The 27,900-nt window shown below is 44.5% G+C and overlaps 1 protein-coding gene across 1 annotated transcript in view; it reads left to right on the forward strand.

Annotated features, from left to right (window-relative positions):
* The window catches only part of LOC146784493 (zinc metalloproteinase-disintegrin-like VLAIP-B), a 278,449-nt gene extending 254,665 nt beyond the window's left edge, over window positions 1-23,784 (forward strand). The window contains exon 26 of the mRNA XM_085633319.1: window positions 21,911-23,784. Within this exon, the coding sequence (XP_085489445.1) occupies window positions 21,911-21,922 (12 nt within the window). The 3' untranslated portion in view covers window positions 21,923-23,784. The remainder of the gene's footprint in view (window positions 1-21,910) is intronic.
* The last annotated feature ends 4,116 nt before the right edge of the window (window positions 23,785-27,900 follow it).

Genomic DNA, 27,900 nt, shown 5'->3' on the forward strand with positions numbered 1-27,900 from the left:
ATAGACAGAGACAGACATATCAGATAAAGACAGATAGAGACAGAAACAGATCGAAACCGAAAAAGATAGAGACCGATAGAGATAGATAGACAGACAGACAGATCAGATAGAGACAGAGATAGATTGAGACAGAGATAGAGACCGAGATAAAGACAGAGAGAGAGAGACAGAGAGACAGAAGGGGACAGAGACAGATATAGACAAATACAGATAGAGACAGAGAGAGACAGGGACATACAGAGACAAAGAGAGAGACAGATAGAGACATACACAAATAGAGACAAATACAGATAGTGACAGAGATAAAGATCGAGATAGAGAGAGACCGTGACAGACAGAGACAGATAGAGACAGAGATAGATGGAGACAGAGAAAGATGGAGACAGAGATAGATGGAGACAGAGAGAGAGATGGAGACAGAGAGATAGAGACAGACAGACAGATCAGATAGGGACAGAGATAGATTGAGATATAGACAGAGAGACAGAAGGGGACAGAGACAGATAGAGACAGAGGCAGATAGAGACAAATACAGATAGAGACAGATAGTGACAGAGATAGAGATGGAGAGAGACAGAGACATACAGAGACAAAGACCGAGAGAGACAGAGACAGATAGAGACATACACAGATAGAGACAAATACAGATAGACACAGATAGTGACAGAGATAGAAAGAGACAGGGACAGCCAGAGACAGACAGAGAGAGATGGAGATAGAGAGAGATGGAGAGAGGGATATATATATATATATATATATATATATATATACATACATATATACAATCTACTGGCGGTCGCCAGTAGATAGTTATAGTTAGGACCGAGTTCCCATAGGAAATCTGAAAATTCTATTTTGAATAACTTTGGCGCCGGTTGACTTATCTTCGTGAAATTTTCAAAACTAGTGGGGCGCTCCGCTCAGCTCCTACCCGGAAAGTCTCGGGGTGATTCGTCAAGCGGGGGCTGAGAAAAAAGGGGGGTCCCACGTTTTCCCCATGCATTTTCCCATAGGACCTTTAGTCGAAGGTACAGCCCGAACGGCTGAACAGAATTACTTGAAATTTGGCAAAGAGGTAGTCCTCAGGTCAGGCATGTGCCTTTTGCATATATGGTGTCAATCTGTACAGTAGTTCCTGAGAAAATCAAAAGTAAAATCACATATATATCTGGGCGGAGCCTAACCACACATCTCATCGTGAGAACTGATTGGCTGTCAGTACTTCATCCAAGAAGTGTTGGCAGCCATCTTGGGACCAATATACATGATAGCACCTCATTAAAAAGCATTGCAGTTAATAGAAGGTTTTAAGACTTTAGTTACATTATAAATCATTTGTTGATGGTACCATACTCATTTTAGGAATTGTGGTGTGTTCTAAGGTGATTTTACCATGTGAAAAAGCCTTCTGCTGTGATATCATGAACCATGTTTGAGAGAAAACTATTTTCTCATGCTTATCCCACAGAGGTTTGGAAGGTGATCTATAAGCTAAACTGAGAGCATATTTTCTGTAAATTCACATTATCTTTCTCAGACATGTAAGAATGAAGTCTGACATTCTTAGTAAAACATGTACATCCAACAAGGGCAGAGACTGTCAGTTGATTCCTTTGTGTTCTACTGCAGCTTCCCAGAGTGCTCTAAAGAACAACTATATGTTATGTTATGTTATGTTATTCACTTTTATTAGGCGCACAGCTGCCCCAGCGAAGGGGCGTCCTGGCGCCTGATCAGGTACACAACACAACAGGTCAAGGCCAAGAAAAGAGAAATCAGATAGCAGGGGCAAACAGATGTGTTTTAATGGCGCGTCTAAAAAGAGTCAGGCTGTTTAGGGCGCGAATATGTAAAGGAAGGGAATTCCATAGATCAGCCGCCAGAACACGAAAAGAGCGTCCTCCCATCCTACTCAGCCTGAACCTAGGCTTAGTCGCCAGATGGTAAGATTCAGACCTGAGAAACCGCGTGGGGACGTAAGGAGAAATAAGGCCCGCCAAAGCAGGGGGAGAGGAAAGCTTCAGGGTCTTAAATGTCAGACAGAGAGCCTTAAATTTGATTCTCTGTCTGACCGGAAGCCAGTGAAGGGAGGTCAGAACAGCAGAGACAGAGCCACGTCTCGGAAGGCCAACAATGGCCCGTGCAGCAGCGTTCTGCACCCTCTGAAGCCTAGTAGCCTCAGCCTGGTTGACTCCAAGAAGCAAGGCACTCCCGTAGCCCAGCCGGGAAAGAATAGAGGCCTGAACCACCAGTTGCCGAGTGGGGGGGTCAAAGAATTTGAGGACTGACCTCAGCCCTCGCAGAATACCAAAACAGGTAGCTGCTGTCTTCTTTGTATGGCTGGTATAAGAAAGATTGGAATCCAGCCACACCCCCAGATTTTTAACTTCGGCCGCTGGAATGGGGGACACCCCGAGTTCAGAAGGCCACCACTGGTCTCCCCAAAGTTCCGCCTGCTTCCCCACAACCAGGACCTCGGTTTTCTTAGCATTAAGCTGTAGGCAGTTGCTACGCATCCAGCTAGCCACAGCTATAAGTCCTGCACGGAACCTGGGCGCAGTCACCTCAGGGTCCCCACTGAGTGTCACCGCCAGCTGCGTGTCGTCGGCATACGATGTCATGGTAAGGCCCCATTGCCTGACGACAGCGGCCAACGGTTTCACATACAAGTTGAACAATGTGGGGCTTAAAGCAGAACCCTGAGGGACTCCCAGTTCCAAAGAATGGAAAGAGGACTGGCCAGGTGGAATGGCTACTTTGAAAGACCGGTCCGAGAGGAAGGAGCGGAACCCCTGAAGAGCCTTCCCCCCAATACCCACTTCCTCCAAGCGCCGCATCAGAATGTCATGAGACACCGTGTCAAACGCGGCGCTCAGGTCTAACAATAGGAGTGCCGCAGTCTGCCCCGCATCCAGCACTGACCGCAAATGCTCGGTCATGAAGAGCAAAGCAGTTTCAGTGCTGTGTTGGGCGCGAAAACCATTTTGACTCTCGTCAAGAATGTTATTACGAGAGAGGTGGGCAGACAAGATGGAATTCACGTGTGCCTCAGTGACCTTGGCGGTCCAAGGCAGGAGGGAGATGGGCCGGTAATTCTCCGGGAGCAAGGGGTCAGAGTTGGATTTCTTCAGAATAGGGCTGACCACAGCTTGCTTCCAGGATGGCGGGACCACGCCCTCACTGAGGGAAAGATTAATCACGTCCAAAATGGGTTCACGACAGAGAGGCGGGAGACGAATAAGGAACTCCGGCTTCAATGGGTCTAAGGGGGAGCCAGATTTAATTTTAAGGCTCAGAGTGTCAAATACCTCGTTAGACATAGCCGGCAGGACGGACAGAGTTTCGGACACCGGGACCTTCATATCACTAAGAGCATCCCCGAAGACAGATGGTATAAATCCTCGATAGATTGTCTGCACCTTCCCCACGAAAAAGGATGCCAAACTTTCACAGTGAGAGTCCGTGCAGATTTCTTGCGAGGTAGCCCGTTTCCCCATCAGGTCTTTGAGTACCTTGAAAATTAACTTAGAAGGGTTAGGGCTGTTGGAAAACTCAGCTGCATAGTAAGTGGCCCGGGTTTGACAGATAGCTCTGTGATAGGTCTTAAGCTGGGCAAAGTACAGTGATTTTAACGTGGGATCAAAGGATTTTCGCCAGGCCCTCTCAGCTTGCCTGCAAGTTCTCTTAAGTTCGGCAAGAGTCTCATTATACCAAGGGCTGCGATTTTTTACGTGACATTTAGCCCAGCGCAGAGGTATAAGAGAATCGAGGGCAGTAAGGACCCAGTTGCAATACTGGTCATATCCCTGTTCCACATTCTGCAGTTTGCCCAGGGGTTGTGCCTCCAATATCCTGACAAACTCCTCCAACTTGAGTTTACGCCAATTGCGCTTTAAGATCTGTTTATCCACAGGTTTAAATTGCGGATTTTCTAGGGGGCATGACACCTTGACCAACAGATGGTCAGTCCAACCCACCACCATCGGGTCAGATGATCTAGCCCGAACTAGGGTGGTAAAAAAGGGGTCAAGTATATGACCTCCTATATGGGTGGGGGAGGTGACTAGTTGGTTAAATTGCATCGCTTCCAGGTCCGCTAACAAGGAGCTGATGGATAGAGATGACGTCTGATCAAGATGTATATTTAAGTCACCTACTATGCTAAAGTTAGCACACCTAGGAGCCAGCGAGCCAACCACATCCGCAAGGGCAGCCTTAAAAGCAGTGTCGTTCCCCGGTGGACGATAGATAAGCACACCACTGAAGGTAAATTGATGACTAACCCTTACCTTAAACGAGGCGCTTTCACACATTGGAAGATCAAAAGCCTTCCACTCAGCTGGGAAGCAGGATTTAATCGCCATGGCTATACCACCTCCCCTAGTCGAACGGTTCAAGGTAAACACCGTGTAGGTAGAGGGGAAAGCCAGATTTATAATGGCAGTGTCAGCGTCCTGTAACCAAGTTTCGGTAAGAAAAATGATATCAGGAAGGTCCGTATCTATCATGTCCCGTAGTGACTGATGGTGCTTGACCAAGGATCTAACATTCAAGCTCCATATATTAAGTTCCTGCTCGGTGCAATCTGTATGAATGCCACGAGCAGTCCCTAGAGCAAGTCGTACCCCATTGGGAGTAGCCAGGGAAAAACTGCCGCAAGAACAGTCATAAGGTCCCGAGAGAGGAGGTACAGGGACAGAGTTACACGCCAAAAGGCTGTCTCTTATGGAAAAGAGATCAGCACGACCGTACCTGAGTGTCGCTATGCTACACATGATGGTGCAATGGCAGGAAGCCAGAGTCCATAGCCCGCACCCGCTACCTCGACGCGGACGAGCGCAGACGGGCAGGACTCTGGCACGACTCCGGCTAAGCGACGGCGTCCCACTGCGCGTTCCCGCTGCGCGGGGGAAGACGACTTTAAATAGGCGTCTCCCCAACCAGCACGAGCGTCGGGACGCTCCAAGATGGCGCCCGCGCAAGGACACACTCACCCCAATCAAAGATGGCACCCACAGCTATCCAGCCCCAGGACCCGGACCCGCCAAATGGTGGTGAATTTTCACCAAATTAAATGCGAGTACGGGGACAGAAGCCCAGCAGAGCGATGGATAAAATCAGGGGAAAAAACGAAAATCAGCCAAGATAAACTAAGGTATTTAAAAATATCAAAGCCCACTGGCAGCGCGACCTGCGCTAGTGCAGCAATGATCAGAACACTTAACAGTGTGAGTCCGCCTTAAATAGGCGTCTCCCCAACCAGCACGAGCGTCGGGACGCTCCAAGATGGCGCCCGCGCAAGGACACACTCACCCCAATCAAAGATGTCACCCACAGCTATCCAGCCCCAGGACCCGGACCCGCCAAAAGGCGGTGAGTTTTCACCAAATTAAATGCGAGTAAGGGGACAGAAGCCCAGCAGAGCGATGGATAAAATCAGGGGAAAAAACGAAAATCAGCCAAGATAAACTAAGGTATTTAAAAATATCAAAGCCCGCTGGCAGCGCGACCTGCGCTAGTGCAGCAATGATCTAAACAAAGAACAATGGTTCTGTCGGAAAATGAACGAAATAACTTAACAGGTACTGAATACACTCTTCAATTATCAAGGACACACACAAACCCAAAGAAACAGGACAGAATCCAAGTCACTTGATAGAATGATATTAATTAATGTATCGAAAGCACCAAAATATTTACAGGGTAAACCAACCAAAATACACATTCATAGTGAAACAATTGGTGAGACAGTGATAATTTGCACAGAACACGTCACATATAACGAATATGTACAATGGACAATACATAAACATAATAAACAAACAGGTCCTGTTTACAGTACATAGACCACTTTAGGGTTCGATTTCCTTGTTACATAAGTGGATTTGCACAGGACGCATAGGACAGGTAACGTCAAAACCAGTGCAGCAATGATCAGCGCTAACAGTCTTACTTATGACAAAAGTATGGCACACCTGAAGCTATCTTGATTGGAATAAAGTGGTAACACTTAAAACATTTAATTTACAAAGGAACAAAATGAGGGGGTTCATTTTGACATATAAATTATGATTAGTGCTGCAGAAAGAAAAACTAGGGCACATTTTGACTTCTGAAATCCTCTTTTGTTTCATAAAAAAATTCTGACATGCAGACTGAAACATGCACTTTGAATACCAGCAGCAGACTTGCCTGGTGAGCAGTGATCTAATGAGCAACTAGAGTGCTAACATTCAGAATTTATGGGAAATGTGTGACACATCTGAATGCCTTCTTGATGGAATCAAAGTAAAAAACTGAAAGTATTTCCTACTGAGGAGACTGCAGTAAATGAGGAAATTAGGAAACTTCATAACAAATAAATCTCCCAAGATGGCCACCAGAGACAAAAGAGCCCAAATGTAGCCCAAATATCACCCAGATGTAGCCCAAGTATAGCCCAATGACAGAATGTCCCAGAGTGTTCTTAAGAACAACTAGAGCGCTTACTGTCTTACTTATGACAAAAGTATGGCACACCTGAAGCCATCTTGATTGGAATGAACTGGTAACACTTAAAACATTTAATTTAAAAAGGAACACAATGAGGAGATTCATTTTGCCATAGAAATTATGATTAGTGCTGAAGAAAGAAAAATTGGGGCAGATTTTGAGTGACTTCTCAAATCCTCTTCTTTTTCATTAAAAAATTCTGATATGCAGACTGAAACATGCACTTCTAATAATAGCAGCAGATTTCCGTGGTGAGCAGTAGCTTTACTACAGTGATCTAATGAGCAAATAGAGTGCTAACATTCAGAATTTATGGCAAATGTGTGACATATCTGAATACCTTCTTGATGGAATCAAAGTAAAAAACTGAAAGCATTTCCTACTGAGGAGACTACAGTAAATGAGGAAATTGAAATTAAGAAACTTCATAACAAATAAATCTCCTAAAATGGCCACCGGAGACAAAAGAGCCCAAATGTAGCCCAAATATCACCCAGATGTAGCCCAAATGTAGCCCAATGACAGAAGTGTGCAAAACACTTATTTTTTGTGTATTTGCAGTTTTATATAGTGCAGACTTGTCAGGTATTGGAGTGCTTTACATGAGCATTGGTTACATCACACAAGATCAAATTCATTTTGGTTGTAGACATGGGGAGATTAAGTGATTTGACCAGAATCACAGAATGTTGAGCTGAAGCAGAAACTCCAACCTGGTTCCCCAGTTGCAAAGTCTGAAGCTCTGGAAGTAACACCACACCCTCTCCCCTTGGATGCAACATTTAATCAAGTGGTCAACTGGATAAAAAAACTAAGATTACAAATAATTTAAAAGTTCTTTGTCGCTATTTGAAAACTCAGAAAATATGTCCTCATTTTAGTTTTTTAGAGCACTAACCATAATTTTGATGCAAATAAGACCCTCTCATATATGTAATTTCTAAAGGAAATGCTCTAGGCATTACAGTTTTGATTACATCAAGATGACGTCAGGCGTTACACACTTTTGTAATAAATATAGAACGTTAGCAATCTAGTTGTTCATTGGGATACTGTTGAGAGGCAGAGGCCAGGGGCACGGACTCTGAAAATTGAAGGCAGGTAGGAGAGTGCAGAGGCAACAATTTGACCACACTAGGCAGGCAGGAAGGGCAGTGGCAGCACAATAGACTATGGAGGGCAGTGGAAAGGGGGGCAGGGGCAACAAACCAACAATACAGGACTGGCAAGAGAGGCTGTGGCAATGTAATAGACCATTGTGGGCAGAAGGAAGAGGCAGTGGTCATACTACCATACATGCCAACAGACCCGTTTCGGCCAGGAAACGTCCAATGTTTTTAAGCTCAAATGGGCTTTACTTGATCTGTTTCCTGTCTACAATGTTCTCTTTTTCAATGTAACTCAAAGGGGAAAATCAATACCCCAGTTTTAAAATCTCCCTCTTACCAAGTTCAAAATGTTCGCAAGTATGGTACATTGGATCATGGTAGGCAGGAGGAGTTGGGGTAGGGACATGGACTCGGATAACAGAGGACAGGAGGTACATTGAGAGGTGCACCAAACTGACCCTACAGGGCAGGCATCAGAGTTTGCAGCAGCACAATACACCACACAGGGCATGCGGGATGGGAGTACAGCACAACAATCCATAGAAAGCAATAGGGAGGGGACAGGACCATGCACATGGACAACAGACAACAGAGGGGAAAGAGGCAATGGTAGCTAGCTGACCATAATGGACAGACAGGAGAGAAAGCTGCAGCATAACAGACCATAAAGGGCAGGAGGGACGGATCAGGGGCATTACAATGGAACCGACAAGCCAGGAGGGAGGGAATAGGGGTCTGCACATGGAAGCAGAGGGCTGGGGGCAAGGGGGCAGGGCAGGAGCAGCAAGATGACCATGGAGGTCAGGCAGGATGGGCACTAGAAACAAGACACACCATGGAGAGTAACAGTGAGACTATGATGGTATACACACAGACCATGGAGGGAAGGTAGGAGGGGGTCAGGGGCAGCTAGCTGACCACACAGGGAAAGTGGGAGGGGCCATGGCAGCACAGAAGACCATGCATGGCAAGCTGGAGGGTTAGTGGCAGCACAATGGCTATGATGGGCAAGCTGGAGGGTGCAGGGGCATGCACAAAGGACCATGGAGGATAGAAGGGAGGGTCAGGACCTAGGCACAGACAAGAGAGTTCAGGGGAAGGGGCCTCACAACAGACCGCGCGGGGCAGGCAGGAGGAGCAGTTGCAGCAGAACAGACCAGGGAGGGCAGAAGGGTGTGGCAGTAAAATGGACCATGGAGGACAGGAGGAAGGGGATAGGGGAATGGCATGTGGACAGGCAGGGTGGAGGTGGCAGGGACAGGTTACAGTCATCTGATAATGCTAGGCAGGTGGGAGGGGAGTGGCAGCTCAACAGAACACTCAGAGTAGATAGGAGTGGCAGGTCCATGGAACATGGTGGTCAAAAAGGATGGAGCAGGGGCATGCACAAAGACATCGGAGGGCAGGGGGAAGGAGAATAGGGGCAGCAAGCTAAGCACAGAGGCTAAGCAGGAGGTCACTGATGGGCCATAGAATTGGGCAATGGAGGGCAGGAGGAGTGGACTGGTACATCATGCTAAATGGAGGGCAGTGGCAGCACATCAGACCATGCATGGTAGGAGGGAGAAGGCTAGTCCATGGATTCAGACAACAGAGGATAGGGAGGAGGTGGATGGGGCGGCAAGCTAACTGTTCATAGAAGGTGGCTATTAGGAACTTTATTGTTTTTAAAATGTGTGTCTGTGCGAACTACTTAAAATATGAACAAGTATGCAGCATAATCTCACTTTTATTCAGGAAGAAGAGGACGTTTGGGACTGTGACTCCGGGCTCACTTGGCAGAAACATCCCCTGACCCTCCACCCCCCATCGCAAAATGTAATGCCCGTGAAAAGGGTAGGTGGACGCAGTGTTATATAGAACATAGTCCTGAGAGCACGATTGAAAATGAAAACTAGATATAGTATATGGTATAAACTATGCACCAAAAAGTGTGATATAAGATGAACCGGGGCGTGAAATATAATATGCAATACATTGTGCTCAATGACAGATTCATTGGAGAGCTCGAGATAGCACAGGCACTAGCGCTTGCTATGTGATATGCGCCTTGAAGTGTAATATGCAGAGGGCAGTGTTGTGTAACCTAAGTAGTCTCTAAAGTTGTAATATAAAATATGTGCTGGGTAGTGTAACATTGCATATGCACTGTGACAAAGATATGGATCCAAGATTGTAATATGTATGGCATAGCGCTGTGCTTCATAACATAGGCATTGAGGAAGGCACGTTAGATGGGGCAATATAACCCGTGCGAAGGCAAGTGTGGCATAACATATTCACGGGGTGGTGTTACAGTGCACATGGGCTAGAGAGTGTCCTAGCATACGCACTAGATGGTGGAATACAACACAGAGGTGTGAGGCACTCGGCGGGCACTGGTTGGTGTAACACAGCATTGGGCTCAGCCAGGAGCACGCTGTGACTCTCAAGTGAGGTTTGTCTCCTTTCCAGAGAGTAAAATGAAAAGTATTACACATCCGGCGGTGGATGTGTGTTTTATTAACTGTGAGGGGGTTTCTTGCATAGTTTGGTCTAATTTTTGTCGAATCCCCTTTGAATGGCTTGGTGTGCATGTGTATTAAATGTGCCCATCAATAGCTACCCATGTTTGTATAAATAAACGACAAGGGTATCTACTTGGAGAGTACCCACCAGCGGGGGCGCCGGGATTAGGCACGGTAGTGTGTCAGACATGTCAGAGCTTCACTAGCGGTGTGAATACATTCTATGTGGATTCATTGTATGCATAGTCGCCTTTTAATGAATATCACGTAAATCGTCATGGTACATACGGTTTGTCCAGCATGTCCTAGGTGTTTCTATAAATATATATTTTTTTAAAATAATAAAAAACAAAGGCCGGCCCCGGGGGATGGGGCCCCCGGGGCCATAAGTGGCCTGAGGAGGGGGGCAACACAGGCCCCCTCCTAAAGAATAAAAAAAAAAAAAGGCCATGACCCGGGGGTTGGGGTCCTGGGGCCGATTAAGGCCTTGGGAGGGCCAAATTAATTTATTTCAACAAAAAAAATTAGGGTGCAGGCCCTGGGGGATGGGGTCCCCAGGGCTAATAAATTAGAAAAAGAAAGGGGGCCACACAGCCCTCCTTCTTAAAAAAAAAAAAAAGACCGGCATCGCGCCGGAGGCCACGCCCCCTCCTTGCAGCGCTCTGCAAACGCGCCCCCTGGCCAGTTGTAAGTTGAGGAATTAATTCCCCTTCAATACGGAGGGTCCCAGAGGGCCAACTAGCCCAAAAGGTATCTCCACTATGCGCCAGGGAGCAGCGTTGCAGACAGGTGTTCTGAGGCCACGCCCCTTTTTACACCTCCATGCAACGCAGCTCTGTGGCGCTTACTGGAGGTACCTAGTGGGCTAGTTTGAACCTAGGCACCCGTAGGATTCAAGGGGACTTAATCTCTCAACTCAGAACGGCCACAGGGCGCGTTTACACAGTGGTGAAGGGATGGGACGGGGCCTGAGGGGACGTGTGCAAACACGCCCTGTGGCGCGTTTATATCTTGGGGAAATAATACCCTTTCAATCCTGAGGGACCCTGGGGTCCAACTAGCCCACCAGGTGCTTCCAGTAAAGCACCACTGCTCTGCGTTGCAGAGAGGTGGTGCAGGCCGTGCCACTTTTTACACCTCTCTGCAACGCAGCTCTGTGGCGCTTACTGGAGGTACCTAGTGGTCTAGTTGGACCCTAGGGACCCTCAGGATTCAAGGGGACTTAATCTCCCAACTTAAAACGGCTACAGGCCGTGTTTACACAGTGGGGAAGGGAGGGGACGGGGCATGAGATGACGTGTTCAAACACGCCCTGTGGTGCGCTTTAAGAGGTAGTTTTAATCCCCTGCCCTATTACATACTAGGGGCTTACAGAGGAGGTCATGCTAAGCACAGGGGGACCCCAACGCATAGTGTATGTAGGTGTTTTTACTGTATTCTGAGTGTCTTTTAACATAGCACTGGCTCTAGGACTGGTTAGTCAGACTCAGTTACCACCAGTATCCGTCTGAAAAAGTTGAGGGTACAGGATGATTTTTCAACAAGGCTTGTTTCTGCTCTTCTGTTTATTCTTTCTGCACGTTATACTTCTTCCTGCACTTTTCTTCGTCTTTGAGGACTTCTGTTGCTTCTTTCTGCATTTCTTTTTTTTCTTTCTGTGCGTTTTTCCTTCTTTCTTCACATGTCCTATCTCTGTAGGCATAGCTAGAAATTAGCATTTAAAAAACCTTTGAAATTCACTGAAAAAACCATAGGTTTCAGGCACGTTATAAGTAGGAATTAGCATTTAAAAAACCTTAGAAATTCACTGAAAAAACCATAGGTTTCAGGGGCGTTATAGTTAGCTGGACTTTTCACTCGTACAAAACCATAGAAATTCCCCTGTTATAGTTAGTTCAGCTAACTATAACTCGCGCGCCCGTAATGCACTGCTGATGACGTCACATATTACATCACTCATGACAGGGTCAGTGACATCACTGATGACATCACTGATGACATCACTGATGACATTATCCTTGTGATAGAGTGGCAGACCTCCTCTCCCCCTAATATAACCTTTGATACACACATTCAAAAATAGAAATTAAAAATTTCAAAACAATGGACATACCAATACCAGTTACAACAACCTATTCAGTAATTGTAAGATCCACATCCACTCATTCACCAACAGTCCTTTACAGTCACTCATACATGTACTCACTCATCATATGTACTCATACACCTATACATCCTGTTACACAACGCCACTCATCCATAAAGTTACTCACACACATAGTCACTCATGCTAATAAAGAATCCAACATCCGTTTACCTGCATATACAGTTATACACACACACCACCACACTTACTTCTACAGAAACTTACACATACTTAGTCTTTTAAACAATCACTTATAGAAACACATACCTATTCATACAGGAACTCTTTCAATCTCTCACTCTCACATATACTCACTTATATACACCAATAGTCACATATACTAGTTTAAAACATATGTAGTTACTCATAGAGACACTATTGAGACAGTCATTCACTCACTAACACACCCATGCACACACTCATCCACCCATACAGTCCTGCACACATGCTGTCTTCAACACATACAAACAGTGAGTCACTCATTCATGCACCTATGCACTACGTAATACCCCCCACTGAACCATACAGACATCAGACACTTATACTGATACTCAAAAAACCAACTAATAACCTATATAGACACTCGTGTAGCTACTCACCAACCCATGCAGCCACTTATACACAAAGTGAGAGACTGATACAGATATTTACATATTTAAACATTACTCACTAAGCCATGTATTCACTAAGATACACTTAATCAGTCAGTTATACAATCAATTTTTCAAAAACAAATCATCCATTGAGACACTTATATACCCATTTATTCTTCCATCGACCTTGAGATATACATGTATAAAACATATGTAATTTTCAGAAAAACACACATTCACTGGATGATGTCATCAGTGATGTCATTTGAGATGTCATCAGTGATGTCATGAGGGATGTCACTGACAATGTCATGAGTGATGTAATATGTGACGTCATCAGCAGTGCATTGCGGGCGCGCGAGTTATAGTTAGCTGAACTAACTATAACGGGGGAATTTCTATGGTTTTGTACGAGTGAAAAGTCCAGCTAACTATAACGCCCCTGAAACCTATGGTTTTTTCAGTGAATTTCTAAGGTTTTTAAATGCTAATTCCTAGCTATAACGGGCCTGAAACCTATGGTTTTTTCAGTGAATATTTATATATATATATATATATATATATATATATATATATATATATTACCTACTGGCGGTCGCCAGTAGGTAGTTATAGTTAGGACCCTGTTTCCATAGGAAATCCGCAACATTCTATTTTGAATAACTTTGGCGCCGGTCGACAAATTCTCGCGAATTTCTCAAAATAGGTGGGGCGCTACGCTCCGCTGCTACCCTGAAAGTCTCGGGGGGATTCGTCAAGCGGGGGCTGAGATAAAAGGGGGGTCCCAAAACGCGTTTTTCCCATGCATTTTTCCATAGGACCTTTAGACAGGGCTACAGCCCGAACGGCTGAACAGAATTACTAGAAATTTGGCAGAGAGGTAGTCCTCAGGTCAAGGAAGTGCCTTTTGTAGGTTTGGTGTAAATCTGTTCAGTAGATTCTGAGAAAATAGCCTTTAAATCAATATATATATCTGAGCCAGCTTACGGTACGCTTACCGTAAGCTTACCGTACGCGTACGGTGGCGTGCGCGAGCGCGATTCTGATTGGCTGTTACATCTAAGTAAACATTCGAATCGGTCGAAACCAGGAAGCGGCGGCCGCCATTTTCTCTCTCGCACTCTGAGGGGGGGGGCTGTAAACAAAGGCAAGAAACATATAAAGGGGCTGTTTAGACAGCGCCCATGCACATAGCCATGTTAGTTGAGTCCTCAAAGATCCCCCAAGGCCAAAAACGGTAAATTTTTATTTTTTGAAAATTTCGCCGATTACGCTTACCGTACGCGTACGGTGCGCTTACGCTAAAAATTTTAATAAAAAAAAAAACACTCTCTGTGCATGGCATATTATTGTCATCACTTACAAATTAAATTTAACAGATTACCTATCACAAGGAAGCGCATAATATGTCCTCCATGTGCGCACGGTGCGTAACGTGGGCACGCGGTGCGCGTAGCGCACTGCATGCCCACCTTGCGTGTACGGCACTAACTGCGTAAAGTGGGCGCGCGGTGCGCGAAGCGCACCGCGTGCTCACTGTGCGCGCACGGTGCGCGAAGCGCACCGTGCGCGCACGGAACGAACTGCGTTAAGTGGGCGTGCACGCCACGAATGGCGTAAAGTAACTTAGCATTTAAAAAACCGTACAAATTCACTGAAAAAACCATAGGTTTCACACACGTTATAGTTAGGAATTAGCATTTAAAAAACCTTGCAAATTCACTGAAAAAACCATAGGTTTCACACATGTTATAGTTAGCGGAAATTTTACTGATAAAAAACCAATGAAATTCCCCCGTTATAGTTAGTGCAGGCAACTATAACTCACGCGACCGCAATCTTCTGCTGATGACATATGTGTCTTTATGAAAAAAAAATATTTGTAATATATGTATAGCTAAAAATTTATGGAAGAAGACATGGGCAAATAAGTGTCTAAATACAGTATTAGCATCAGCAGAGGATTGCGGTCGCGTGAGTTATAGTTGCCTGCACTAACTATAACGGGGGAATTTCATTGGTTTTTTATCAGTAAAATTTCCGCTAACTATAACATGTGTGAAACCTATGGTTTTTTCAGTGAATATATATATATATATAACCTACTGGCAGTCGCCAGTAGGTAGTTATAGTTAGGACCTATTTTCCATAGAAAATACGCAACATTCTATTCCCAATTACTTTGGCGCCGGTGGACGAATCCTATCCTGAAAGTCTCGGGGTGACTCGTCAAGCGGGGGCAGAGAAAAAAGGGGGGTCCCAAAACATGTTTTCCCTATGCAATTTTCCATAGGAACCTTTAGTCGTGGCTACAGCCCGAACTGCTGAACAGAATTACACCAAATTTGGCAAAAAGGTAGCTCTTGGTTCAGAGTCGTGCCTTTTGGTTAAATGGTGTAAATCCGTTCAGTAGTTCCTGAGAAAATCAAAAGTAAAATCACATATATATCTAGGCGGAGCCTAACCACACATCTCATTGTGAGATCTGATTGGCTGTCAGCACTTCATCCAACAAGTGTTGGCAGCCATCTTGGGACCAATATACATGACAGCTCCTCATTAAAAAGCAATGCAGTTAATAGAAGGTTTTAAGACTTTAGTTACATTATAAATCATTTCTTGATGGTACCATACTCATTTTAGGAACAGTGGTGTGTTCTAAGGTGATTTTACCATGTGAAAAAGCCTTCTACTGGGATATCATGAATCATGTTTGAGAGAAAATTATTTTCTCATGCTTTTCCCACAGAGGTTTGGAAGGTGATCTATAAGCTAAACTGAGAGCATATTTTCTGTAAATTCACATTATCTTTCTCAGTCATGTGAGAATGAAGTCTGACATTCTCAGTAAAACATGTACATCCAACAAGGGCAGAGACTGTGAGTTGATTCCTTTGTGTTCTACTGCAGCATCCAAGAGTGTTCTAAAGAACAACTAGAGCACTAACAGTCCTACTTATGACAACCTATTGCACACTTGAAGCCATCTTGATTGGAATAAAGTGGTAACTCTTCAAACATTTAATTTACAAAGGAACAAAATGAGGGGGTTCATTTTGACTTAGAAAGTATGACTAGTGCTGCAGAAAAATAAATTAGGGCACATTTTGAGTGACTTCTCAAATCCTCTTCTATTTCATTAAAAAATTCTGACATGCAGACTGAAACACGCACTTTGAATACCAGCAGCAGACTTCCGTGGTGAGCAGGAGCTTTACTACAGTGATCTAATGAGCAACTAGAGTGCTAACAATCAGAATTTATGGCAAATGTGTGACATATCTGAATACCTTCTCGATGGAATCAAAGTAAAAAACTGAAAGCATTTCCTACTGAGGAGACTGCAGTAAATGAGGAAATTAGGAAACTTCAAAACAAATAAATCTGCCAAGATGGCCACCAGAGACAAAAGAGCCCAAATGCAGCACAAATATCACCCAGATGTAGCCCACATGTACCCCAATGACAGAAGTGTGCAAAACACTTTTTATTTTTTGTGTTTTTGCAGTTTTATATAGTGCAGACTTGTCAGGTATTGGAGTGCTTTACATGAGCATTGTTTACATCACACAAGAACAAATTCATTTTGGTTGTAGACATGGGAAGATTAAGTGATTTGACCAGAATCGCAGAATGTCGAGCTGAAGCAGAAACTCCAACCTGGTTCCCCAGTTTCAAAGTCTGCAGCTCTGGAACTAACACCACATACTCTCCCCTAAGTGCAACATTTAATCAAGTGGTCAACTGTATAAAAAAACATAAAGATAGCAAATAATTTAAAAGTGCTTTGTCGCTATTTGAAAACTCAGAAAATATGTCCTCATTTTAGTTTTTTTGAGCACTAACCATAAATTTGATGCAAATAAGAACCTCTCATATATGTAATTTCTAAAGGAAATTCTCTAGGTATTACAGTTTTGATTACATCAAGATGACGTCAGGCGTTCCACACTTTTGTAATAAATATAGAATGTTAGCAATCTAGTTGTTCATTAGGATACTGTTGAGAGGCAGAGGCCAGGGGCATGGACCCTGAAAATTGAAGGCAGGTAGGAGGGTGCAGAGGCAACAATTTGACCACACTGGGCTGGCAGGAAGGGCAGTGGCAGCAGAACAGACTATGGAGGGCAGTGAAAAGGGAGACAGGGGCAACAAACCAAAAATACAGGACTGGCTAGAGAGGCTGTGGCAATATAATAGTCCATTGCGGGCAGAAGGAAGAAGCAGTGGTAGTACAACCATACATGCCAACAGACCCGATTCAGCCAGGAAACGTCCAATGTTTTTAAGCTCAAATGGGCTTTATTTTATATGTCTCCTGTCTACAATCTCCTCTTTTTCAATGTAACTAAAGGGGGAAAATCAATACCCCAGTTTTTTTTCAAAATCTCCCTGTTACCAAGTTCAAAATGTTCGTAAGTATGGTACATTGGATCATGGAAGACAGGAGGAATTGAGGTAGGGACATGGACTCGGATAACAGAGGACAGGAGGGACATGGAGAGGTGTACCAAACTGACCCTACAGGGCAGGCGTCAGGGTTTGCAGCAGCACAATACACCACACAGGGCATGCAGGACGGGAGTGCAGCACAACAATCCATAGAAAGCAAGAGGGAGGGGACAGGACCATGCACATGGACAACAGAGAACAGAGGGGAAAGAGGCAATGGTAGCTAGCTTACCATAATGGACAGACAGGAGAGAAAGCTACAGCAGAACAGACCATAAAGGGCAGGAGGGACGCATCAGGGGCATTACAATGGAACAGACAAGCCAGGAGGGAGGGAATGGGGGTCTGCACTTGGAAACAGAGGGCTGGGGGCACGGGGGCAGGCCAGGAGCCGCAAGATGACCATGGAAGTCAGGCAGGATGGGCACTAGAAGCAAGGTGCACCATGGAGAGCAACAGTGAGACTATGATGGCATACACACAGACTATGGAAAGAAGATGGGAGGGGATCAGGGGCAGCTAGCTGACCACACAGGGAGGGGGCCGTGGCAGCACAGAAGACCATGCATGGCAAGCGGGAGGGTTAGTGGCAGCACAATGGCTATGATGGGCAAGAAGGAGGGTGCAGGGCCATGCACAAAGGACCATAGAGGATAGAAGGGAGGGTCAGGACCTGGGCACAGACAAGAGAGTTCAGGGGAAGGGGGCTCACAACAGACCACATGGGGCAGGCAGGAGGAGCAGTTGCAGCAGAACAGACCAGGGAGGGCAGAAGGGTGTGGCAGTAAAATGGACCATGGAGGACAGGAGGAAGGGGATAGGGGCATAGAATGTGGACAGGCAGGGTGGAGGTGGCAGGGACAGGTTACAGTCATCTGACAATGCTAGGCAGGTGGGAGGGGAGTGGCAGCTCAACAGAACACTCAGAGTAGATAGGAGTGGCAGGTCCATGGGACATGGTGGGCAAAAAGGCTGGAGCAGGGGCATGCACAAAGACATCGGAGGGCAGGGGGAAGGTGAATAGGGGCAGCAAGCTAAGCACAGAGACTAAGCAGGAAATCAATGATGGGGCATAGAATTGAGCAATGGAGGGCACGAGGAGTGGACTGGTACATCATGCTAAATGGAGGGCATTGGCAGCACATCAGACCATGCATGGCAGGAGGGAGGAGGCTAGTCCATGGATTTAGACAACAGAGGATAGGGAGGAGGTGGATGGGGCAGCAAGCTAACTGTTCAGGGAAGGCCAGTGGCAGAACAACGGCCACACAGGGCTGTAATAAGGGAGCAGGGACATGGACAATGGATGGCTAGGAGGAGGAAAGGCAGGAGCAGCAAGCTTGGGTGGGGGCAGCACAATGCCAGGCCCTGCTTCCAACCCCCACCATCCATTGTGATATGCATCTTACTTAAGTTTAAAAAAAAAACTAGAAATTTGCTGAAAAAAACAAAGATTACAGGGACGTATAGTTAGACTCAGATTTCACTCATACACAACCAGTGAAATTCAGCAGTTCTAGTTATCTGAGCTAACTATAACTTACGCCCCCGCGATGTACTGCTAATGACCTCAGACATTACATCATTCATGACATGGTCAGTTACATCTCTCATGACATCTCTAATGAGCTGTGTATGGAATGGAACTATAATCGTTAGAACTTTATTTAGGGATAGTGTGTGTATATTAACACCCCTTTTTTTCCTTTTCTTTCATGTAAGAACCATTATAATACGCAACATGCCCAGATTAATAAGACCGATAGCCTTTCACTTTAAAGTAATGTGTAGTCCATTGTTTATGTTGATGTTTGCAATTCTAAGTATGTTTATTATGAATAAGTTACGTTGACGAACATACAGGTATGGCGGTCACGGGGCAAGATATGCTGAAATGACATTGTGTGCATATTAACACTTGTTTTCTTTTCTTTATTGTATCAATTCCTGAATTTTCACATCGTGACCAGACCAATATGGCCATCAGCTTTTTGGATTAAAATAATGCACTGCTGATGACGTCACATATTACATCACTCATGACATGGTCAATGACATCACTGATGACATCTCAAATGACATCACTGATGACATCATCTACGTGATCATCTAAAGCACCTCCTCACACCCTAAAATACAGACTACCATTCTCGAAACCATAGACACACCAATACTAGTACAGCTACAATATTCTGTGCACTATGCATGCAGACCTCTAATCAGCTATATAGCATTGATACAGACGTTTAAATACTCAGTTATTACCTATGCAGTGTAGGAATCCTTCTCTGTGTCCCATGCACTTCTCCATTCAACCATCCAGCACTATCTACGTATCCTATCACTCTGCCAATACCTAAGCACTAATAAATTTAGCATGCACTCTCTTTGCAGCACTGAAATTACTCCAGTTTTTAGTCATATACTTAAGGAATGGCTTAGCCACTAACACAAGTGCAGGTACAATATTTTGTACACTATGCATGCAGACCTCTAACCAGATGCATACTATTGATATGCTCTTCTAAATACCCAGTTAGTACCTATGCAGTCTAGGAATCCATCTGTCTGTCCCATGCACTTCTCCATTCACCCATTCAGCACTATCTACATATCCTATCACTCCACCAATACCTAAGCACTTATAAATTCAGCACGCACTTTCTTTGCAACACTGAAATTACTCCAGTTATTAGTCATATACTTAAGGAATGGCGTAGTCAAAAACATAAGTGCAGGTACAATATTTTGTACACTATGCATGCACACCTCTAACCAGCTACAAACTATTGATACGCTCTTCTAAATACCCAGTTAGTACCTATGCATTGTAGGAATCCTCCAGTCTGTCCCATGCATTTCTCCAATCACCCATCCAGCACTATCTACTTATCCTATTACTCCACCAATACCTAAGCACTTATAAATTCACTATACACTCTGTTTGTAATACTGTAATTATTCTAGTTACTAGCCATGAACTTATGGAATGGCCTAGCTACTAACCCAAGTACATCTATAATATGTTGTGCACTATCCAAGCAGACCTCTAACTAGCTACATACTATTGATACACTCTTCTAAATACCCAGTTAGTACTCATGCAGTGTAGGAATCCTCCAGTCTGTCCCATGCACTTCTTTAATCACTTATCTACCACTATCTACTTATCCTATCACTCCACCAATACGTAAACACTTATAAATTAAATGTTCACTCTGTTCGAACTGCCATCATTCCAGTTACTAGTGGTAGTCTTATGAAATGACCTAGGCACCAACACAAGTACACATAAATTATTCTGTGCATAATCCCTACAAATCTCAAAGCAGATTCATACTATTGGTCCACTCCATTAAATACTGAAGTAGTACCCATGCAGCGTAGGACACCTCTTGTCAGTCTCATGCAATTCTTAAATCACCCATCCAGCACTATGTTCTTATTGTATCAGTCTGCCAATACCTAAGCACTTACGGGGCAGATTTATAAGCACCCTGCGCCACCAGTACGTCACTTTTTCTAACGTAGTGATGGCATCAGGCACTCCTTCATATTTACAAGAAGAGGAAAAGCCACCCTCCGTGGTTTTTCCACTGCTTGTAAATATGACCCCTTCGTACACAGAACTTTGCGTTGAAGGGGCGTCCCATAGGTGTTGCTGTGGGTGTTCCCATGCAACACCCATAGAACAAGACACATCTCCAGATTTATGAGAAATCGTAAATCTGGAGATGTGTGTGAATGCTGCGCCATCCTAGAGTTTTTCCTCTTTCAATGCATGCTGCATTCCACAGCATACATTGAAAGAGGAAAATGCCTTTACTGACTGTTTTTGTGCAGGAAGGGACTCCTTCCTGCACAAAAACAATCTCCACACGACACAGACATCCTTGCACCATGGTGCAAGGGTGCCTGTGTCACCGCAGGGCTGCAGTTTGTTCAGCAGTGCAGCGGGAAGCACAGAGTTGCAACATATTCATGTACATATGTCACATCCCTGTGCTTCGGAAGTGCCACAGTGCAGTGCAGCTAAAGAGCTTGCAGTGTCACGCTGCAGTACTTCCTCATAAATCTTCACCTATAAATTCACCATACACTACTAATGTATTCTTTCAGTCAATTATGCTGTATACATATATTCAACCAAACTTTCACACATTACCTTGCAATTATAATTCTTTCTTTAACCAGATAAGGTAGTTCTTTTGTATTTTTCTGGATAATTTTGTATTTTTTTGGGTTTTTTCCAAAAATGAATTAAAAAAAGAACGAATAAAACAGGAAACATTTGGAATTACTTATCATTCCAAAAACAAAAAAAACAAAAAAATTAACAACGATGGTTGCGTTGCGCAGCTCGAACTGCATCCACCAACTGCTCACCGAAGCATATGTTTCTTACACTTCACGCAGTGTTGCACGAGAAAGGCGAGTTCTAGCCTAATTGCATTGCAGATGTTCCTGAGAACAGATTGAGAGGATGTGTGGTCCGGAGATGCTTGTACATAGAAGCAGTGCCACAAGAGTATTTTTTTTCACTGCCTCTTGACAGGACTCGGTCACAAATTTTGCACGTCACCTTACTCTCATTTACTTTCTTCTCTCCAGGTGGAAAAGTGAAGAATTTCCACGCGACAGATTCCGGACTCTGTGGACGTGGTGCCTCCTGCAAGAATTCTTCTTCAGAAGATACTTCCTCCTGCTGGTGCTGCTGTCCAGATGCCATTTTGTTTGATATTTTTTGAAAAACACAAAAAGAAGCAATAAGGGTTCTTGTAGGAAAAGAGATGTCTCTCTAAAGATGCTGCAACAAGAATTATTAAAATGGGTGGGGTCCTTCAATAGTTACAGTGGGAAATGTTATGTTATGTTAGTAAGTACAGAAGGAAGCTCAAATTCAGCTTCTAATGGGAGAAAAGGTGGCTGAGGAGAACTGCTCTGGCAGGAATGATTGATCAATCTCCATTTATTGCTCTCTTTTGAAAATTGTTTGTGTTGAAATTTGTATGTTGATCTTTTCTTGTCATGTAAATGAATGGATGTCCTCAGTTTCACAAATCAAAGTTTGTTGACCCAAAAATGTTAAATTTGTGTGCTGAATATAACTGTTATGTGACAAATGTATTCTTATAGGATGACTAATGTTGTGTAAAGTTCTGATTTTAGCCTTATAGGTTTTGGAATGATTAATTTCACATTTCTCCTCCCTACTGTGTTGTGTTGAATGGTTGGTACATTTCATGTATAGGTACCATTTTTTTTCTTCATTTCAGGACATCTTACCTGTTTATTTCAAGTAGATTTGAGTGAAATGTAAACTGTTTCTGTAATTAATCACAATACCACTGAAAGGTATAATTATGATATTGAATTCCTTTTCCCTTTTAGGTTGCTACATTTTTTGCTTAAAACTCATTGGATGTGTAATCGACACTTTTACAATGTAAGTTTGTTTTGACATTCATAATGGCTTCAACAGCCAAAGCACGTGGCCTTACATCGGTCACTGAGGAAACCTCCGCTGTAGCCCAGGATCAAGTCTCCAGGGAGGACCCAATTCCTGAAACTCCAGATGAAATTGAGTGGCCTGGTCCATCTGGTCTGACTGGGCAGATGGCTCCAGTGAGTCTCACTCGGCCCACACCTACAATTCCCACCCCAGTTGTTACAACACCTCAGCTTACAGATACGTCTACTTCCTGTGTCCAAACCAACATTACACCGATCTTGTGTCCCCCAGTCCTGGTTGACAGTACCACTGCTACCTCCAGGTCAGCCAGAAGCAATTGGGATGGAGCACATTGGGTCAAGGACACAGGGTAGTGGGGTTAAGGGTCGTTGGAGGGAATCTGTGGGCCAATATCGTCAGGCCACTGGGTTTACTATCACCCTGGGCACCATGAACCAAGTCTTAGGATCCCTCCAGCAGTCCCAACACATGATGGGTCAGGTCCTTACAGAGCTCTGCGAGATGAAGCAGTTGCAGAGGGCACACAATGTACAGATTTAGATTCTGAATGCTAATTTGGGATCCCTAACTGGGCTGCTGTACGACTTTTATACCCATATGTGCAGGGCGTTTCCAGCACCCCTTTATGTGGTACAACATCTGGGCCAATTCCATCTGCCTCAGACACAGAAAGGCACCCACCTCAGTCCCTGCAACTATGGATCCACCAGCTCCTTCGCAGGTGCACAAGTTCAGCTGGGCCTTCCTGAGAGGATGGCCAGATCATATACACCAAGAGATGTTGAACCTAATTTCTTCCTGTGTGTGACTACCAGTCACTCTGTGGGCTATTTTCTGGAAACATTTACCTTTCCAATGCCAGTTGTATTTTGAACATTGGACCACAGCAATTTAGACTCTTCAATAATGGTTCCACTCACCTTGACTGACTTTCATTTTTTGTTCATTTTCTGGTTTTTATCCTGTTTTAGTTTATTTGGTTTTGTTTAATAAAAGCCAAACTAACAAAGTCAAAGACAGGTTTTGTTTTAGTTCTTTTCTGTAGTTATTCATTTGTTTCCTTTCATCATACATTTTAAAATGTGAAAGAATTGCAAGTAGGTAATGTTTCCCACAATTTTCTACTATGGCAACAAAATACAAATACCCAAAATCATCAACTAGCGTTTTGTTAAATTTGAAAAAGATTGGTGTGTCAAATTTGTCTTAAACATAACAAACTGTACATATCCCAAATACTCAGTGCTATTTTTACATTTCCAGTGCCACACCTTGCCTCCATGAAAGAAGGGGATACATCAGATCAATTGGCAAGATATTACTTAATTATGTCATCAGCTGGAATCAGATCTTCTGCCTTACAATAGGAGTTGTAGAACAATAACATAAATATTCATAAATCCTGGCAGTACTAAATTCTGAGGCCACAGGATCATCCAAATACAATGATGCAGTATCTGAGGGAATGTCGAAACCAACTTTATGTGGTGTGCTACAAGAGGTTCTTTCTACAGATGGGACATCACTTAACACAAAATGAGCATTTTGCCAAAGTGAAGGGAAATTAGTATGCTTTGGGCCTACTACCCCGTGTGATTAGAGCAATTCAAGCAGCACATATTGGCTTAGTGCCAACATTCAACAGAAAACAAGTCTAATGCAATTCAAAAAGCTTCCATTCAATCACTGTGCAAGTTGTCTCAGTACAAGATATGTACACCAAAGGTATGTGTGTCTTCCACAGGATCAACCCATGTTCCCTTTGTACTTCATAACAGCGGCATATAAGTGCAAATGTCTCAATATTGAAATGGCCAAATGAAGATGACATAATAAAGAGTCCTAAAATAGATAAAACCAAATATGTTCATTAAATTACATTAAATTTCAAAATAGAAACCTTACAAATTAATATATTTGAAGACACATTTTCTAAAAACAATCGAAGATCAACAATGTAAATGAAGCTTGCCACAAAGCAGTCTGGCTCAATTTACACAAAAAATCCCACACCAATTTAGAAATATAGATTAAAACTTAATAGAATATTTGAGTGCAAGATGCCCAAAAATATGTTGGTTTTGTTTAAAATATATTTGTATTGTTTTATAGCACACAAACAATTACATTTGGTACCAACATACAATTATAGTCACAGTAGCAGGTTATGAAAGTAAATTATTACTGAGGAATATCTCACACATTCGAGAAAACGTGCAGCAGAAGAAGGAACACTCTGTAATAGTTAGCCAAGCATGAGTCGTCACAGTAACAACTGGAGCACCTGTAGAGGAATGAGGCCTACCAGTGACATATAACTACATCCATCCACTCATCTTGAAACCTAATAACATGAAACACAACCCCCTATTCCCTCCCACTTATCCCACCCCCCCTCCCCATTGACATAACAACTATACGTGATCAATGATGGTAACAAGTCACAGCTGTGTCGATAGTGAAGAAGTACAAAAACAGCAAACAAGAATGCAATCCTCCACTGTCAGAGGCAGTACCCAATGTGAGAAACCAATGTGATTGCTTCCCTAGGGAGGTGTATCCCCTCAGGGTGGCGCCTCTAAGTCTGACGTGCGGGAGCCCTCATGAGAGTCGGTATCTGGGAGTTTCAATAAGTGTACCAGTGCCTCCCAAGCCCGTGCCAATTCTAATGCCCTGCCGCTTTTAGTGCGGTCCGCCAGCTGCAGTCTCGTGGACCCCTCACATTCCACCCATTTAACAAACTCTGTTCGCCATCTCTGAAAGCTAGGGCCCTTCTTCGCCTTCCAGTGTGCTGTGATCTCCCTTTTTGCCAGCAAGAGCCCCAAGTCTATAAACTTACTCGTACCTTATCCCGAGAGGTATGAGGGAACCAGTGTAGTAAACAGAGGCCTATAGTGGATTCTATGTCCCTGTCCGTGACAACATGCAACAGTGCAACCACCTCCTCCCAATATGTTCTGAGTTGAGGACAGCTCCACATAATGTGGCAAAAATCTGCTCCCACCGTGCTACAGAGTGGGCTCATTGCCGTATTCACATTAAAATATCTATGAATTTTTGCAGGTTTAAGGTAGGCCCGGTGAAGAAAAAATAAATGCACTAATTGAAAGCGCGCATTCCTGGTGCTTTTCCATGCGTGCTCCACCAGTCCCGCCCACACCTTATCAGGAATTTCGGCACCTAAATCCTCTTCCCACCGCCGTCAAAATGTTTCCAACTGGGTCAGTCTCGTTCGTCATTCGGCGATATAAACAGGTAACCGCCTTGATGGTACCAGTAGCCAGGACTACATATTGGCAATTGAAGTAGGAGGCTCACTGAGCCCCGTTTTCCAATGCGCCTGGATGGCCGTTATGAGCGCCAAGTGTAGTAAATAGTCCCCATGAGCCAACTCATACCTGTCATGCAACACCTAATAGGGAATCACGGCGCCATCATCATAGAGGTCTCCCATGGTGGTCAACCCCCTCTCTGCCCAGTCTATCAACGCCGCCCAATTACCACCATGCAGCAGAGCAGTGCACGTCATCAATGTAATCTCAGGGGCATATGGACGCACTATTTGTGCTCGCCGCTGGCTTCATTTCCAGCAGAGTTTAAACGTCCCCATTTCTGGAGTGAGAGAGGAGGCCGAGAGCGGCAACTGCAATTGTATTCTGGAGGGTGTCTGTCTATCAACCTGATACCCCTCCAAGACGTCAGCACTCCGGAACGTCCGTGCTACTGCCTGAGTGAGCTGCTGTAGCTGCGCCGGTAAATAATATGTTTCGAAGTCAGGGACCACTAAACCACTCTCCGACCGTGGTCTCATCAATGTGGTAAGAGCCACTCTCCGTCTTCCCCTAGCCCAGAGGAACCCAACCACCATCGACTGAAGCTGTTTAAAAACCGAGGCTAGAATCCAGATAGTTAGCGTCCTAAAATAGTACAGCAGTCTGGGGTGTGCTATCATCTTAAGAATGGCCACACAACCAGCCACTGAGAGTGGAAGCATGCCCCAATAGTCAATACAGCCTCTAAGCGCTCTAATGGCCCTGCCCATGTTACCCTCCAATAGATCAGTGTGGGTATGATAAACGCGAGTGCCAAGGTACGTCATGCATTGATGCTCCCTTCGTATATCCTGTGTAGACACGGGCCCACGGTCTGCAGCGCGGTAGGGAACAGACAGGTCTTTGCCCAGTTAACCTTGAGCCCAGCAACCATGCCAAGTTCCTCCAATAAAATCTTCGCACCACGAAGAGCGCCCTCTGCATCGGCCAAAAACATAAGGAGATCATCAACATATAATGCGATATGATGAATTTGCTCACGCACACGCAACCCCAAGTAGTGCCGGCCCGTCCTGGCCCATGCTGCCAGTGGCTCCATGGCCAGGGCGAACAGCAGTGGGGAGAGGGGGCAGCCCTGTCTCATTCCTTGACCGACAGTGCAAGCATCCGATATCATCACTCCAGTCTTCACTCGTGCCATGGACTGACAGTACAAAAGAGGCGTCCAATCTACAAAGCAATCTCCTAGTCCGAATTGACGCATGACTTGAAACAAATAAGGCCACTCTAAGCTGTCAAAGGCATTCTCAATATCTATCGCCAAGACAGCATGAGACGCCTTGTGATAGGTGTCAGCTTCTAAAATACCAATATGGCGCCGCACATTCTGGGCCGTATACCGGGTCGGTATGAACCCTGCTTGATCCATATGTATAAGTTGGACCATATATGCCAGAATGCGACTCAAAATTTTATAATCCATGGTCAACATTGACAACGGGTGATAGACCGTCCTGTCATGGGGAGGTTTCCCCGGTTTTAACAACGGTATAATTAACGCCTCACGAGTGGTAGCAGGTAAAAGGCGTTCCTGTCACGCAGTGTTATATAATGTCACCAGTCTAGGGCCCAAAAGATCTACATACTCACTATAAAATTCCACCGGGAGGCCGTCTACTCAAGGGGTCTTTTTCCGGGCCATATGTTTAATGGCGCCACAGACCTCTCCCAAGGTGATGTCCTGACCCAACGACTCTGCCCTCTCTCTATCTAACGCTGGAAGATCGGTCTCCTCCAAGAAACTTTGAATGGCCTCCTCTCTAGGGGCCACCTTGCTTCGATACAGATCATTATAG

This window comes from Triturus cristatus, chromosome 11 (genome assembly GCF_964204655.1).
Source record: "Triturus cristatus chromosome 11, aTriCri1.1, whole genome shotgun sequence".
In the NCBI taxonomy this organism is placed as follows: domain Eukaryota; kingdom Metazoa; phylum Chordata; class Amphibia; order Caudata; family Salamandridae; genus Triturus; species Triturus cristatus.